We start from the raw sequence: 15,152 nt of genomic DNA, 5'->3' as shown, positions 1-15,152 counted from the left end.
AAAGGAAACCAAATCCCAATTCCACATTTTCCTCATTGAAAATGGAAAAGTATTGAAGAGAATTGGAATTGGGTTTACTTTCTGGAATTGAAATGGTATTGACCCAAACCCTGACTGGAATTCATCTGACGCTGAGACAATAGATGGTGGTGTATGATAACCTGGGTAGCATAATGGTCGCTGGTTCGAATCCCAGAGCCGACTAGGTGACAATCTGCCAATGTGCTCTTGGGCAAGGTATTTAACCCTAATTGCTCCTGTAGGTCGCTCTGGATCAGAGCTTCTGCTAAATTACTAAAATGTGATACACCCTAAAACCTTGCGATGTTGTGTAATATTCCATAACAGAAGGTTCTCCCAGATTCAGAGGCCTAATGTCATGACTCGTGATGTGTTCAGTGTTCTATGCCAGAAGCGGAAAAGAACAGCCAACATACCAATCTCATTACGACAATTAAGAGCCGCGGGGATTAGGGACCATGGACCCGGCGTTGCCTAGGTTACCGAGGTAGCCCTATTCCTGGCGCCATGACGCTGTCCGCAGTGCTGAAGGCATGGGCTAAGGTCCGATGTTTCTGCTGTATTGCAGCTATATAACGGCCTACGATTCCAACGTTGCTCCTGGTGAGTTATCGTAATTTAGTTGGTTAGGTTCCAACTTCCCAGTCACCTCGACGCACCTTCTGGTCCCGAAACCGTACATTGCCTTGTTTTCTGTGAGGGGAGCACGGTTACCGTATAAATGTTTATTTCGCCACTAACACGTGATCCTATTCCACTGATTAAATGCCCCACTGTTTTTATCAAGTTCTGTTCTAGGAAGAAAAAATGTGGCTTGTAGGGGAATGTATGACTGTTAGACAAGACACGTGACCTAATCTCACCTATGCCACTGATTTTACATAAGTGTTTTTCCTTTCTTTATTAGGACAAGCACAGACATTAGCCTATATAAAAAGAGCAATATTAGATTATAAAGCCCCTCTGTTGGATGGCTAGGTAGCCTACTCTCTTGACCTGACTTGTACCATTTCCTTCTGTGTGTTATGTTTTCCACTTTATGAACCCCAGGAGGACCACCAGAGGGTTATACTACAAAGTAGGAGCAATAACTTAGCCAGCTAACTTGCCTGAATATTTTAAGATAAGCTTTAGAATAGGTATGGCCTAACTGAATCAACAACCAGAAACACATATCTAAGTTTAGCTTTCTTAATGAACCAGAACATCAATAGTAATATCTGGATGTTTAATGAAGTTATCTGACTAACTCATTGAACCTGCTTTGAAGATTACCCTCTTATGTCTCTACCAGAGGTTAGGTCTGGACGATACTGGATCGAGAGGCCAGGTGGTCCTACTCACGTTAATACAGTGGACAACACACAAACACCCACAGCAACAGAAGGAAATGGTATCCTCTGATCGTCTCCATTCACCTCCGGCAGTTTGGCACAGCAGCGGTTCTTCTATTAAACCCATTGAGTGACTTTGGCCACTGGTGCTGGTGTTGTCACCTTACTTTTATTAATCAGATGACTGTTATTTATCTAATCAGCTAACTATGTTTAATTGTTTCCCGATTCAATTAATCAAGTAACAATTAACTCATTAGGATTTGGGGCACCACGAGAGGGGTTCTTTAAAGAGTTACCATCTACCGAATTATACTCTAAAGGTCTTTACCTATCACGTCCATAAACAGTCAATGTTTTAATCATAACCTCGTACCATATCCTCATTCTGAACAGTCGTAACCTTTTATCTGCAAAAACCCGAGCCTTACTTATGATTCAGTACTACACAATTTTTTTTAAATTATTTATTTACTAGTTAACTAATTGGTAACACAGGATAAACATACACACTTGATACATAACACGCGATCCCTAGCGGACTGACAACAATATGGCTGCTTATTACAAAAAGACATGAAGAGGGCGAGAGAGAGAGAGGGACAGAGATACGTTGGTACGTTTATAAACTACTCTCACTTTGCACACGAATCCCGGCCGCTTGGAGTAAGCAATCATATATATAACATTTGTAATGGCATCACAATATAACATTAGTGTACTTTTAGGTCACCTCTGCCCATTCCCCATGTTCTATGTTCTATGTTAGAAATATTGTTCCAATAGTTGCATTTGAAAGTTTTAGATTTTCGGCGGGAAAAATCTTCTTAAGACAAAGGCACATTCCTCTGGTGAACATTGGAGAGGGAGATGCTGAATGTTCGGTCCTTGATTTACTATTAACCCCCACCAGTTCCTTCCTCCCCCCATCTGCAGGTGAGAGGGAGTCTGGTTGAAGTTATTTATTGCAAAGCTGATCTGACCTATTTGGATCCTCACAGGACAGTCATGACACTGATAAAGCTTAGCCCTCTCCAATGTCCGCCAGTTGTCCTAATCTATTTACAATCACATTGACGCAGCCGGACACAGACAGGGCTAACTCAGAGGGATTTGAGGTAGAGCTCCATGGGAACAGGCTTGGGAGGTTATAAAAGGCAGACAGGAGAGACTAGAGGGATCAAGGCTGAACTAGGACATTACTTACTGTGTGGACTGTAGACTGGATGTTTACCTGATTTGAGGCTTCCAGAAGAGGCAGTCAGTGTTGAGTTTCCAGGCCCAGAAACAGCTCTCGAAGTTGGCCGGTGGACCTAGCCTTCAGTCTCTGGATGAATGCCTGACAGCTCCAGCTGAGAGAGAGAGACCCAGGCAGAGACTGTTGAACGCCAGCTTCAGAAGCAGCTCTCGGAGTGGGCAAGTGGATTTAGCCTCCTCCAGTCCCCGGATGTTTGCCTGAGCTCCACTGGACCAAAGAGAGTCCCAGCCCCAGAAGCAGCTATTTGTGGGGCAAGAGGACTTAACCATCAGCTCCAGAAGTATCTGAGCTCCAGTCTCTACCAGACCACAAGAGAAATCCATGGAGCCCATTGCCCAGACCATGGTGGCCCAGGCTGCAGATCCTGACTCCCTCCCCAGGAGGGCCATGAAGGTAGCCCCCAGAGGGGCCTCCACACAGTTTGTAGGCACATCCATCATCATCCTCTCCTCCTTTGCTGTGTCCACTGTGGCTATGAACATGGGGAAGAAGATAGTGGATTCCAGGCAGAAGGGCAATGAAGGCTAACGGACAACGAATAGGCTAGCTAACGCCTTAGATACGTAGCTGAACACTTGTGCTAACTTGTTATTGTGTGTATTTTGGTCATACCTATAGACACCTGTGTAGACACCAGACTAGTGTCTGCTGAATAAAGCCCAGAAGAAAACTTGGTTGAGATGCAGGGAATTTCAATTTACCGGAGTCACACTCAACTCCCAGGGGGGAAACAGAAGATGGAATTCCTGAAGATTATAAGACTCATGATGTAAACCCGGTTGCCATGTCAACAACAGAGGATGCCCAAGACTGTATGAGTTGAGTTCAGAGATTCAGAGGCAGACAATTACCAGCGGACACTTGATGCAATGCCAAACTCGCTATCTTTTTAGTTAACAAGACAATAGTCAGACTTGTGTACCTAATCTATTGCGTATAAAAGTAATTTACACAACGGTCACTTTATTTACTCTATGCAAATATCACTGGTATTTTCTCAGGGAAACTCAGTATAGTATATATTGTATTAATATGCATTTTTCATGATAACTGTAGGCCTAGGTATTACTTGTCTTAAGTCTGTCACGGAGTATGAAGCATTAGAATAATAGTAGGCAGTCAATATGAGCTGTATTTATGCTTAAACAATGTATTACCTTCATGACTTCCTGGACACTTCCTAATTATTCAAGTAAAAGGTGATTTCCTGTGCCTATGGAACGTTGTGGTGTGTGACTCGTATAAAGGCAACAGCAAGATTATTCGGGAAAGGATTTACTTGAAAGATATCTTGAAGTGTATGTTTTTCACCACATGAGGGCAGTATGGGAATATGAAAGTTGAGCATTACCTACCAACCGCAGTATTCACTAACGCAATAATAAAAACATACCTGAAGTAAACACTATTTCCTTTCCTAAACACTATGAAAGAAATAGACAATTATTTAGAAACAATATATATTTGTTGCTCATTTCACATTAAAGTATTATTCAAATGACAACATAGCTCATGAAGTTGTGCTCCAAGTCCTTTTCAATTGATCATTCAATCACAGTCGATAGAATGTTAATATGTTAACTCGTACACAAATAATGTTGTTGACTCGTCCTATACTCGTATTTGTGGCCAAATAATACATTGGAGAAAAAAAACACAGAAAAGCCCACCTCCCGAGGAGCTGGCAAGTAGGCTGTCTACAACCACACCGTTCTGCTGTTGGGGTACAACCACACCATTCCAACACAGAAAAGCCCACCTCCTGAGGAGCTGGCAAGTAGGCTGTCTACTTACATTAATATTTTAATGACCCGTATACAACCACACCATTCCAACACAGAAAAGCCCACCTCCTGAGGAGCTGGCAAGTAGGCTGTCTACTTACATTAATATTTTAATGACCCGTATACAACCACACCTTTCCAACACAGAAAAGCCCACCTCCTGAGGAGCTGGCAAGTAGGCTTTCTACTCGCATTAATATTTTTAATGACACATATACAACCACACCATTCTGCTGTTGGGGTACAACCACACCGTTCTGCTGTTGGGGTACAACCACACCGTTCTGCTGTTGGGGTACAACCACACCGTTCTGCTGTTGGGGTACAACCACACCATTCTGCTGTTGGGGTACAACCACACCATTCTGCTGTTGGGGTACAACCACACCATTCCAACACAGAAAAGCTGCTTTTTAACACACTTGATACCCATTTTTGGAAGGAACACTATTTCAGTAATATTGTAATTAAGTATAGGTCACATTTCATATACATCTGGAAACAGTGGACAGAGACTTTAAACAGAATGTGTGTGTGTTGTGCACCATGTCTAAGTGGGTGTGTGTATTCCTCTCCTTGTCTCGGTGGGTGTGTGTATTCCTCTCCTTGTCTCAGTGGGTGTGTGTATTCCTCTCCCTGTCTCGGTGGGTGTGTGTATTCCTTTCCTTGTCTCAGTGGGTGTGTGTATTCCTCTCCCTGTCTCAGTGGGTGTGTGTATTCCTCTCCTTGTCTCAGTGGGTGTGTGTATTCCTCTCCTTGTCTCAGTGGGTGTGTGTATTCCTCTCCTTGTCTCGGCGGGTGTGTGTATTCCTCTCCTTGTCTCAGTGGGTGTGTGTATTCCTCTCCTTGTCTCAGTGGGTGTGTGTATTCCTCTCCTTGTCTCGGTGGGTGTGTGTATTCCTCTCCTTGTCTCGGTGGGTGTGTGTATTCCTCTCCTTGTCTCGGTGGGTGTGTGTATTCCTCTCCTTGTCTCGGTGGGTGTGTGTATTCCTCTCCCTGTCTCGGTGGGTGTGTGTATTCCTCTCCTTGTCTCGGTGGGTGTGTGTATTCCTCTCCTTGTCTCAGTGGGTGTGTGTGTTCCTCTCCTTGTCTCAGTGGGTGTGTGTATTCCTCTCCTTGTCTCGGTGGGTGTGTGTATTCCTCTCCTTGTCTCGGTGGGTGTGTTTATTCCTCTCCTTGTCTCGGTGGGTGTGTGTATTCCTCTCCCTGTCTCGGTGGGTGTGTGTATTCCTCTCCTTGTCTCGGTGGGTGTGTGTATTCCTCTCCCTGTCTCGGTGGGTGTGTGTATTCCTCTCCTTGTCTCGGTGGGTGTGTGTATTCCTCTCCTTGTCTCGGTGGGTGTGTGTATTCCTCTCCTTGTCTCGGTGGGTGTGTATATTCCTCTCCTTGTCTCAGTGGGTGTGTGTATTCCTCTCCTTGTCTCAGTGGGTGTGTGTATTCCTCTCCTTGTCTCAGTGGGTGTGTGTATTCCTCTCCTTGTCTCAGTGGGTGTGTGTATTCCTCTCCTTGTCTCAGTGTGTGTGTGTATTCCTCTCCTTGTCTCAGTGGGTGTGTGTATTCCTCTCCCTGTCTCAGTGGGTGTGTGTATTCCTCTCCTTGTCTCAGAGTGTGGCCAGGCTCTGCAGTCTCCTCTCTGTGAAGAAGCGGTGTGTCTGGTGTGTGTTGCCCTGCTGGGCGGAGGTCTTGAAGTAGGAGAGCATGGAGGTGTTGTTCTGACGGGCTGCGGCCTTCTCACCATCCTCCTCATCATCATCCCTGATTACACACAAATACTTATGTGAACTTGTTCTACTGAATGTAGACAAACACAGCTTTCACATTACGCCTCTTCCCTTTTCACAAAGCTGAAACACTTGTATAGTACTAAAATACATTAGTAGAATATAGGGTAAACACTGAGCACTTTTCACCATCTACCACTCCCTTCTCTGGCCCCTCTCCAAGCCCTTCTTCACCTGTACCCCCTCTCTCAACGCAGACCCTCACCCCAGTCCCCCTAGCCCATCTCTCCTCACCAGTGTACGGTGACAGCCCTGCTGTCCAGCAGGGTCTGTGTGGTGCTCCAGCTGAACCTGACAAACTGAGGGTAGCCAAACACCGGGTCAAGCTCCTTCAACAGCCACGCCTTCGTCTTCGGGTCTGGAGGACACACAACAACAAGAAAAAGGTCCATTCTACTTTATTTTAAACAAATTATACCATTACAGCACTAAAACACTACTGTATTTCTACAAACTTCTATTTAACACAAAAGATGGGTCTCCATCCTTTACCAGCCATGACTTTTAAAACTGCAGAATAATACAACATTTAAACGATGGTCTCTGCACTTCTAGTGTTAAAACACATTCTACCATTAAAGGACAAAAAAATGCATCAAATTTGACTAAACTGGGATTCAATACAAGATGCTGAACTTCATACATCGTTCCAGTGTTGCCAAGCCATTAAAAAGTGTGTGTGATGGGTGAAGATTTTCCCTAAAGCGTTTCCCTACTGACCGCTGGGATAGCCAGAGCCATAGTCTGCATCCACCTCTCCTAGGTCTTCTGGAAAGTTCCAGTCTTTTACTGAATGGTCCCTGGCCACCTGAGGGAGCAGCAGAGATCATTTAGGGCAGTGATCCTCCTTCTTGGTCCCAGGTCTGTTTGTGCGCCTGTGAACTTAATCGCTGTCAAGGTTTGACAAGAAGTTGGCATGATAGCACAAACAAACTGGCACTCAGGCTACCTCAAGCCTGCTCCTGAAGAGGACTGCTAATCTGGGACAAAACCCTTCACTCCAGTAACTTTCAGATCCCTGGTCTCGAGGTACAGGAGACAAAGAGAGGAAACTATTAAAAACAAAGGAAGAGTTTGGCATTAGTGTGACATCTAACCTTGGCACAGATACTGGCAGCACTGACTATGGGGAAGAGGGAGTCAGCTTTGGGTCGTACGGTCACTTCCACCCCGGGGAACCGCTGGGACAGCTTCTCCTGGTACTTCTCTGCAGGACCCACCGTGTCCACAAACACCTGTCACACACAGGGAGGGAGGACAAGGGAGGGAGGACAAGGGACAGGGAGGGAGGACAAGGGACAGGGAGGGAGGACAAGGGACAGGCTAGTAATAATAGGTTGGTCAAATGAATCAAATGGCATTTCATTTGTCACGTGCTTCGTAAACAACAGTGAAACGCTTAGTTACGGGTCCTTTTCCAACCATGCAGTTAAAGATACAAAATAAAATAACAAAAACAGAAAGTGACAGAAGGAAGGAATAAATACACAGTAAATAACGAGTAAAAAGAACATGTCTATATAGCTGGAAGGGTAGTGACTACGGTAGAGAGAAAGGGAGAACGTGAGGGAGGGAGGCATAAAAAGGAATATAGAGAGACAAAGCAAGAGAAAAGAGGAGGGCAGAAAGAACATCTAGAGGGTTTGTTATGTTGTATGAAGGATATTGTGTTTGTATGTATCGTTTAAAATAACCAAGATGCTTTGTACCGTACCTCTTTGAGCTGTACTCCACTGTCCAGGGCGAACTGTACCAGGCCAATGGCTGCGTCATGAGAGAGAGCATTCAGGTTGTATTTTGACCTGTGGAAGAGCAGAACGGTTAGAATCATCTGTGTGTGTGTTCGGTTGTTCGCTCTCTGTGTCTCTTTCTGTGTGTGTGTGTGTGTGTGTGTGTGTGTGTGTGTCTAGTACAGTATGTGTTTAAATACCTCTGCAGCATGCTGGTAGAGATAGTGTTGGGTGAGAGAATCTGAAGAGCCCAGCCTACAAAGCTCTTGGCCTCGTCCAGCTTGCGGAATAGATCCTCTCTCTGGGCCTCTGTCAATGTCTTCGAGTCTAGAAAAGGAGACACAGTAACTCATCACTACACAACAAACAGATGCATGAATCAACTTTGTTGATCCTCAAAAGGTTTGTCACTAGAGACACAGACATGTACAATACAGTCACACAGGCATCCTTCACGACACATATATGAATTAATTATTTAACAGATTCCTCTTGAAGGTTATTGCATATCATGAACTTACCTGCCACTTTTAAGTCCTTCAGAGCTTCCTTTTTGGCGACGGGACAGAAACATATTCCGTAGACCATGGGTCCTGGTAGAGCGAATGCACGATATTAAGCAGCATCGAATGATGACCAAGCAACTAGATAACAGACATTCCGTGACTTACTAAGTGATCCATGACGTTTGAAAAGGAGGCCCACTCACCCAGTACAGGCCCCCTGCCGGCTTCATCGATACCCAAACAGCAGTCTTCTGTCTTGCAGACGTCGGGTATTGCTGAAGCCAGGCGACAGCTCACCGAGTTGTCTGCTTCAAACTCACCGAGATCCATGGTGACCTTCCACTGTCTGTTTCTGTAAGTCTGTAATCAACTGTAAACAACCAGAGCTGTAAACAACTGTACAGAGAAAGTACACTGTAAACAACAAGTGATCTGTAAACAACTGTAAAGGATAAGTAGCTTAAACAACTGTAACTAACATTTCAAGGGTCTTGGTGAGTAGCCATGTTGACATTTTGAAACGTGAAATAGCAATCAAATTGTAAGCAAGCAATTACAAGATATAGCCAGCTAGAAATAACAGTAGAATAGTGATGGGTGGGGTTGACTCATAATGCGCCGTCCCCACGGTTACATCCGCAGGGAGGGGCAGGTTTAGGGTCATTAAATATGGTGTGGATAAAGGGAGCATGGGTGGACACAGCTTTCTATTTCCTTACAACTGGTAAAACTGGTATCATTTGGAAATGTTGCATAGAAAATAGTTTTTTGTTCGTTATAAAATTCTCTCACTGGTCCCTAAACGTATTTCCTCTGTGAAAGAAGCAAAAATAACAAAGAAAACTTTACTGATGTCAACTGGATTGAAGCATTCATCCTATCTATATGATTCTGGTGACACTGGTGAGCAAAGGTTTACTTCTAGGGAAACATATAATGACAGAAGAGAAGCTGCATGTGTCTATTTATAGACAAGCTGACTAACAAATAGCCCACCAAAATGCCAGAAATTATAAGCACAAACAGGCTTCAAAAAATATCTTGCACCCCCTGACAAAAAATAAGAATTCTGCTGTCTCTGACTGTAGCCTAGACCGCATTTTCTATATTAGCGGGTTAGGGTCGGATGCGGGCCTCAGATTTCCACTTTATCACATATAGTCAAGCAGTTGTGGATGGCTTATTGGTCATTCCGGGCGGGTGTGGGTGAACAAACAGCTGACCCGTGAACCATTCACAGTAGAACTAACACGTGCATGTATCGGTAGTAGTGCAAATCCCATGCATGTACGTGGACTTAAGCTAGTCTGTGGCAGTACGCAAAGCATTTTGGAGGAATGACAACCGTGACCCAGCACTCTAACATCTTTACTTTGGTGAGTTACGGAAGTATATTTAAGCTAGTCACTAAAATAAGTCAGGCTGATAGTGAGAGTGCAGCAGAACGACGGCCTGGGCCAGAGCTAGCTCTCAAACTCAGAGGTTAGCTTCGCCCACGACTGGCCCATGTCAACTATACTCAACAAAAACATAAACGCAACATTTCAAGTGTTGGTCCCATGTTTCATGAGCTGAAATGAAAGATCCCAGTAATGTTCCATACGCACAAAAAGCTTATTTCTCTGTTTACATCCCTGTTCGTGAGCATTTCTCCTCTGCCAAGATAATCCATCCAGCTGACAGGTGTGCAATATCAAGAATCTGATTAAACAGCATGATCATTGCACAGGTGCGCCTTGTCCTGGGGACAATAAAAGACCACTCTAAAATGTGCAGTTTTGTCACACAACACAATGCCATAGATGTCTCAAGTTTTGAGGGAGTGTGCAGCTGGCATGCTGACTGCAGGAATGTCCACCAGAGCTGTTTCCAGACACTTTAATGTTAATTTCTCTACCATCCTCATTTCAGAGAATTTGGCAGTACATCCAACCGGCCTCACTACCGCAGACCACGTGTATGGCGTTGTGTGGGCGAGGGATTTTCTGACGTCAACGTTGTGAAAAAGAGTTCCCCATGGTGGGGTTATGGTACAGACAGACATAAGATGTGGACAACAAACACAATTGCATTTTATTGATGGCAATTTGAATGCACACAGATACCGTGACGAGGTCCTGAGGCCCATTGTCGTGTCATTCATCAGCCACCATCACCTCATGTTTCAGCATGATAATGCACGGCCCCATGTCACAAGGACCTGTACACAATTACTGGAAGCTGAAATTGTACCAGTTCTTCCATGGTCTGTATAGTCACCAGACATGTCACCCATTGAGCCCGTTTGGGATGACCTGGATGATGTATGACAGTGTGTTCCAGTTCCCGCCAAAATCCAGCAACTTCCTGGCACAACATTCCACAGGCCACAATCAACAGCTGGTTCAACTCTATGCAAAGGAGATGTGTCACGCATGAGGCAAATGGTCACACCAGATACTGACTGGTTTTCTGGTCCACGCCCCTACCTCTTTTGTTAAGGTATCTGTACAGATGTATATCTGTATTCCCAGTCATGTGAAATCCATAGATTAGAGCCTAATACATTTATTTCAATTGACTGATTTCCTTTTATGAACTGTACTTAAGTAAAATCTTAGAAATTCTTGCATGTTGCGTTTATATTTTTTGTTCAGTATACAACCCCCACGCTGTGTTTTAACGTTTAGAAACGTCAATCAGCGCGTGCTGATACAGCTTTCGAAATATATGGCCCTTATTAGGGTGTCCAATCAAAAACGCATCATTTCACCTCTAAGAAAACCAATGGTCCAAACATCATGTCTCTATCATAATTCATTCAAAAGTTATTGGAGTTTTTACCCTTTAGGAGGGACAAAATTAGGGTGAATAATTCAATGGAGGCATGAGATAAAAAGTGGCAAAGAATCTGGAAATCGCTAGGCTGGATGCTGTGCGAGAATTAAGGCTAACTAACAGGCTCGCCGTTGAACTAGTCATCCTTCTTCTCACATCCGGGGGCATAAAACAATACAGAGGTAAGATAGATATCGTTTTTAAGACAACACGCATTATTTTTTATATTTTAGTAAACGCTTTTCATATTAATGCGAAATTCAATGTTTCTAAGATTTTTCACAAAAACAAGCGTATCTCTGAAATGTCAACGGAACACCCGCAAGCTTTCTATTTTTAAAGCCTTTGACATTTAATTCCGCTCGTGTCATGTTAATTTAGCTTTTTGTGACCAGTGGAAACAACTTTGCAGAATTCCACAACAACATGTAAATCCTCTAAAACCGCTGCGAGAAAGCTGCACGCTCTAACAGAGCTCGGTGCTTATTACCGGATCTATTAGGTTACGAAATCGGACTTTTTGGATATAATATTAATGGTATGGTAAAGAAAGACTCCACTGGACGATTCAGAACACGAATAATCATGTGTCTTGGTAAAAGGTATTTTATACCATAAATAAGTGACATTTCATCACCAAACCTCGTGGGTGGACAGACATCCTACCCGTATTTTTCATCAGCAATAAAGAATCTTTCAAATAAAAAAATATACACTTACTGTAGCAGTTTTGCACAGATCTATACAACTATGGGTGCCTCCATCCAAAGAAACTACACTCCCCGAGTTACGGTTACACATAGGGGTTCCGAGCATGCTAGATAGCGAATTAGTACAGGTGGTCGCCTCTGTCTTCCATAAATGTCCCATAAACAAGCGCTGTAACATGGAGATGTGGCATTGTGGGAACATTAACCCTATAAAAAAGTAGTATCAATTCAACCTTTCGTTTTTTGAAAATTATTTATCGCTGGTAAGAAAGATAAAGTCCTTGTGATTCCAAAACCGTACCTCAAGCGATGCATGTTAATGTTCAGACCAAGCATCGTGGCTCTTAAAACTACAATATGTAACTTTTTAGGCGACCAGACCAAATTCACAGAAATGTGAGTTAGAGATGTCCCTCATTGAAAGTTAGAACAGATCTGTCGCTTACTAGACTATGTGCGCTATTTCTATGCTTCCCGTTCTTAAGTTTCGTTTATGCATCGTACTTTTGGTTTTGTACACCTGCTTCAAAACAGTTGAAAATACATTATTTTTGGTTATGGAAAATATATTTTACAGCAGTTTAGAAGGTACATTGATCCTCTACACTATACTTGCTTGTGTTGTCACACACAAGCAATGCAAACCATTCATTTTAGCAACGATGAAATGGCAGAGCGATAGTGCACCTTTTAAAGCATCATTATTTAACTTTTTGGGTGACCCAGATTCACATAGAAATATAAGTTATAGATCTGTCACTTTCATTAAAGCAAGTCAAATTAGCCGTAGACCTGCGTTATGTGCTCGATGTCTATGCTTCCCGTGCTTTGAGTTTCGTTTTTTTACTTTCGGTTTTGTGCACCAGCGTCAAACACCTGGAAAAAACTATATTTTTGTTTATTGAATATATACTTCACCCCATACAGAAGACGCCTTCGTCAAATGACTTGTGTACTAGTAATGGAACTGAGAGTCGTGATCTAGGGCTAACTGTCTAGCTAAGCAGTTTGTTTAATGCATATTAGAAACATTTTAGTTTCTTACTTGCGTTTAGTTGAATAATGTGCGCCGTTTAGCAAGTGAAAAGGAAAGATAAGCCCATACAATCCCCACTCACCCCGTGTGTTGTTGATGTTCTTGTCTGGTGGTCAGTCAATTTTGGCGCGGAATCGCTGACGTGAGCCTCATGCGGGGCTTCGTGGGATTTGTAGTCCCATCCACTGTATCCCTGGGTTGTATGCCTATTCTTTTAGTGCAGTACCCCTACACTCGGAGGATGGCAGCAACAGTCTTCCATTTTACTGGTCTAACTCAAGGGCTTGCATGTTAATTAAGCATTTTCCTATTTGTGCATGTGACAAATAAAACCTGAAACTTGAACATGAGTGACAACAACAATGTCACTCTGTTGAAGGAGATGCTTAGTGTGTGTTCGCACACACAAAAAAAATCCCATTGTAGGTACGTACACATGACCGAATCACTTAGGTCGGTATTCAAGCGAATGTTAACATGGTACAACAACAAAAAACACAGCCTTTCCTAAGTGGTCCCTTTCCTTCCTCCTCCCCCGCCTCCCCCTCCCTCTTGATGGCCTCGCTGTTGGGATTACGCGGTGGCATCTAGATTTAATGTAGCCTAATTTACCTGCAGTCCAGATATGTTAGTGGTTATAACCATGTCACAGGATGTCATCTCTGAAAGAACACACTTCTCCTCAAGTCTCTTTTCATGTTTTCTCTCTTCTCACTCTGATAGTGCAACATGTCAAACTATTAACCCTTTCCTAATTACACCAACCACCATGATGAGTGATATCATTTATTAACCTACATTAATTTGTTGTTCCCACTTGAACGTTCCAATTTCATCCAACGGAACGACAAGTCCCCCTCAATGGGTGCTAATTAGTTAGCAGTGGTTAGCACACGGCTAGCAGCCTAGTTGTGTGTGTGTGTGTGTGTGTGTGTGTGTGTGTGTGTGAGAGCGGTGGTAACCATGAGGATATACTCATGGAGCATTAGCGTCGTTAGTCATGTTGACCTCTGATCCTCCTAGATTGTGTGTGTGTGTGTGGTCTTTATGGTCCTCTCTGATAATGGTTTGTAGACCAATCACCCTCTTAGACAAACCAGAGGGGTTGTTTTCCTTCTGTGTGTCTCTCTTTTTTTTGTGCTGTCTCTGTCTCATTCACCTCCCTCTCTCTCTCTGCCTCTCTCTCTCTCTGCCTCTACCTCTACCTCGCTCCCCACTCTTCTCTTCCCCCTGTTATCTCTCTAGTTCCCCCCACTCCATCCCTTTGTAATTGACCACTGTGTGTATGGAACTAAGAAGGAGGGCTGGAGGGGATGACACCGCTACTAAGTGGACTGTCTTCCCTCCCCCCAACCTCCTCTCCCCCTCTCGAGGGTCAGGTGCACTCACTCTCTAGTGGACCCTCTCCCCCTCCGTTTTTGAGCTGTAGTGAAAATCAAGACTGTTCTCAGGGCAGGTCTGCCGGTTTTGATTAGCAGAAGTGACTTTTTATAGCAGGTTAGGATAATTAACGTGGCAGGTTACGACAATTAACGTGGACGGTTAAGATAATTAGGTTAAGGTTAGGGAAAGGGTTAGCTTAAATGCTACAATTGAACATACAACCAGGCCTGCCCTGAGAACAGTCTTGGTTTCCACTAATGCGATGCTGCTCTTTTTGATGGCCTCGCTGTCGGGTTCCTGTAATGTAGACGAGCACCTGCTGAGGTGATGTCGTAATCCCAGGCGACGTGCGGGGGGAAATGACTTCGCTACTCAGCAAGGGAGGTAAAACAACAAGCTAATGGGCAGTAGCACACCTCATCAGGTCGCTGAGTGTCTCAGTCTATGTGGCACAGACGTACGCACGCGGAGACACACGCTCAAACGTATACCCTCATGCTCACATACACACACACTACATCTTCGTCAGTGTGTAAATAGTGCACGGTCATCATTTTATTTACATACCAAGGACATCTCTTTCACCTCTCTTCCATCTTACCAAGTTCAGACATCTCTTTCTTCTCTCTTCCACCTTACCAAGTTCAGACATCTCTTTCTTCTCTCTTCCACCTTACCAAGTTCAGACATCTCTTTCTTCTCTCTTCCACCTTACCAAGTTCAGACATCTCTTTCTCCTCTCTTCCACCTTACCAAGGGCAGACATCTCTTTCTCCTCTCTTCCACCTTACC

At 43.9% G+C, this 15,152-nt stretch overlaps 1 protein-coding gene across 4 annotated transcripts; it reads right to left on the bottom strand.

The window, feature by feature from the left end:
- Window positions 1–4,059: 4,059 nt before the first annotated feature.
- On the bottom strand, window positions 4,060–13,183 carry LOC139395952 (ribonuclease H2 subunit A-like). Of its 4 annotated transcripts, none has more exons than XR_011630655.1 (10): window positions 13,060–13,183; window positions 8,618–8,784; window positions 8,430–8,501; window positions 8,109–8,235; window positions 7,893–7,980; window positions 7,276–7,413; window positions 6,899–6,986; window positions 6,413–6,536; window positions 4,786–6,152; window positions 4,060–4,627 (listed from the first exon to the last, which is right to left on the bottom strand). XR_011630655.1 is itself a non-coding variant. In XM_071143265.1 (9 exons), the coding sequence occupies exons 2-9, from the start codon at window positions 8,742–8,744 to the stop codon at window positions 5,999–6,001; spliced, it is 918 nt and encodes a 305-aa protein (XP_070999366.1). In that variant the 5' UTR covers window positions 8,745–8,810; window positions 13,060–13,112; the 3' UTR covers window positions 4,060–5,998. The 4 variants fall into 4 exon arrangements, 2 of the variants coding, with proteins under 2 accessions (XP_070999366.1, XP_070999365.1); XR_011630656.1 differs by having other exon boundaries at window positions 8,618–8,810; window positions 13,060–13,112; XM_071143265.1 differs by having other exon boundaries at window positions 4,060–6,152; window positions 8,618–8,810; window positions 13,060–13,112.
- Window positions 13,184–15,152: the final 1,969 nt, after the last annotated feature.

Source organism: Oncorhynchus clarkii, unplaced genomic scaffold, assembly GCF_045791955.1.
Source record: "Oncorhynchus clarkii lewisi isolate Uvic-CL-2024 unplaced genomic scaffold, UVic_Ocla_1.0 unplaced_contig_5718_pilon_pilon, whole genome shotgun sequence".
Taxonomy (NCBI): Eukaryota; Metazoa; Chordata; class Actinopteri; order Salmoniformes; family Salmonidae; genus Oncorhynchus; species Oncorhynchus clarkii.
This window is presented reverse-complemented; position numbering and strand designations above follow the sequence as displayed.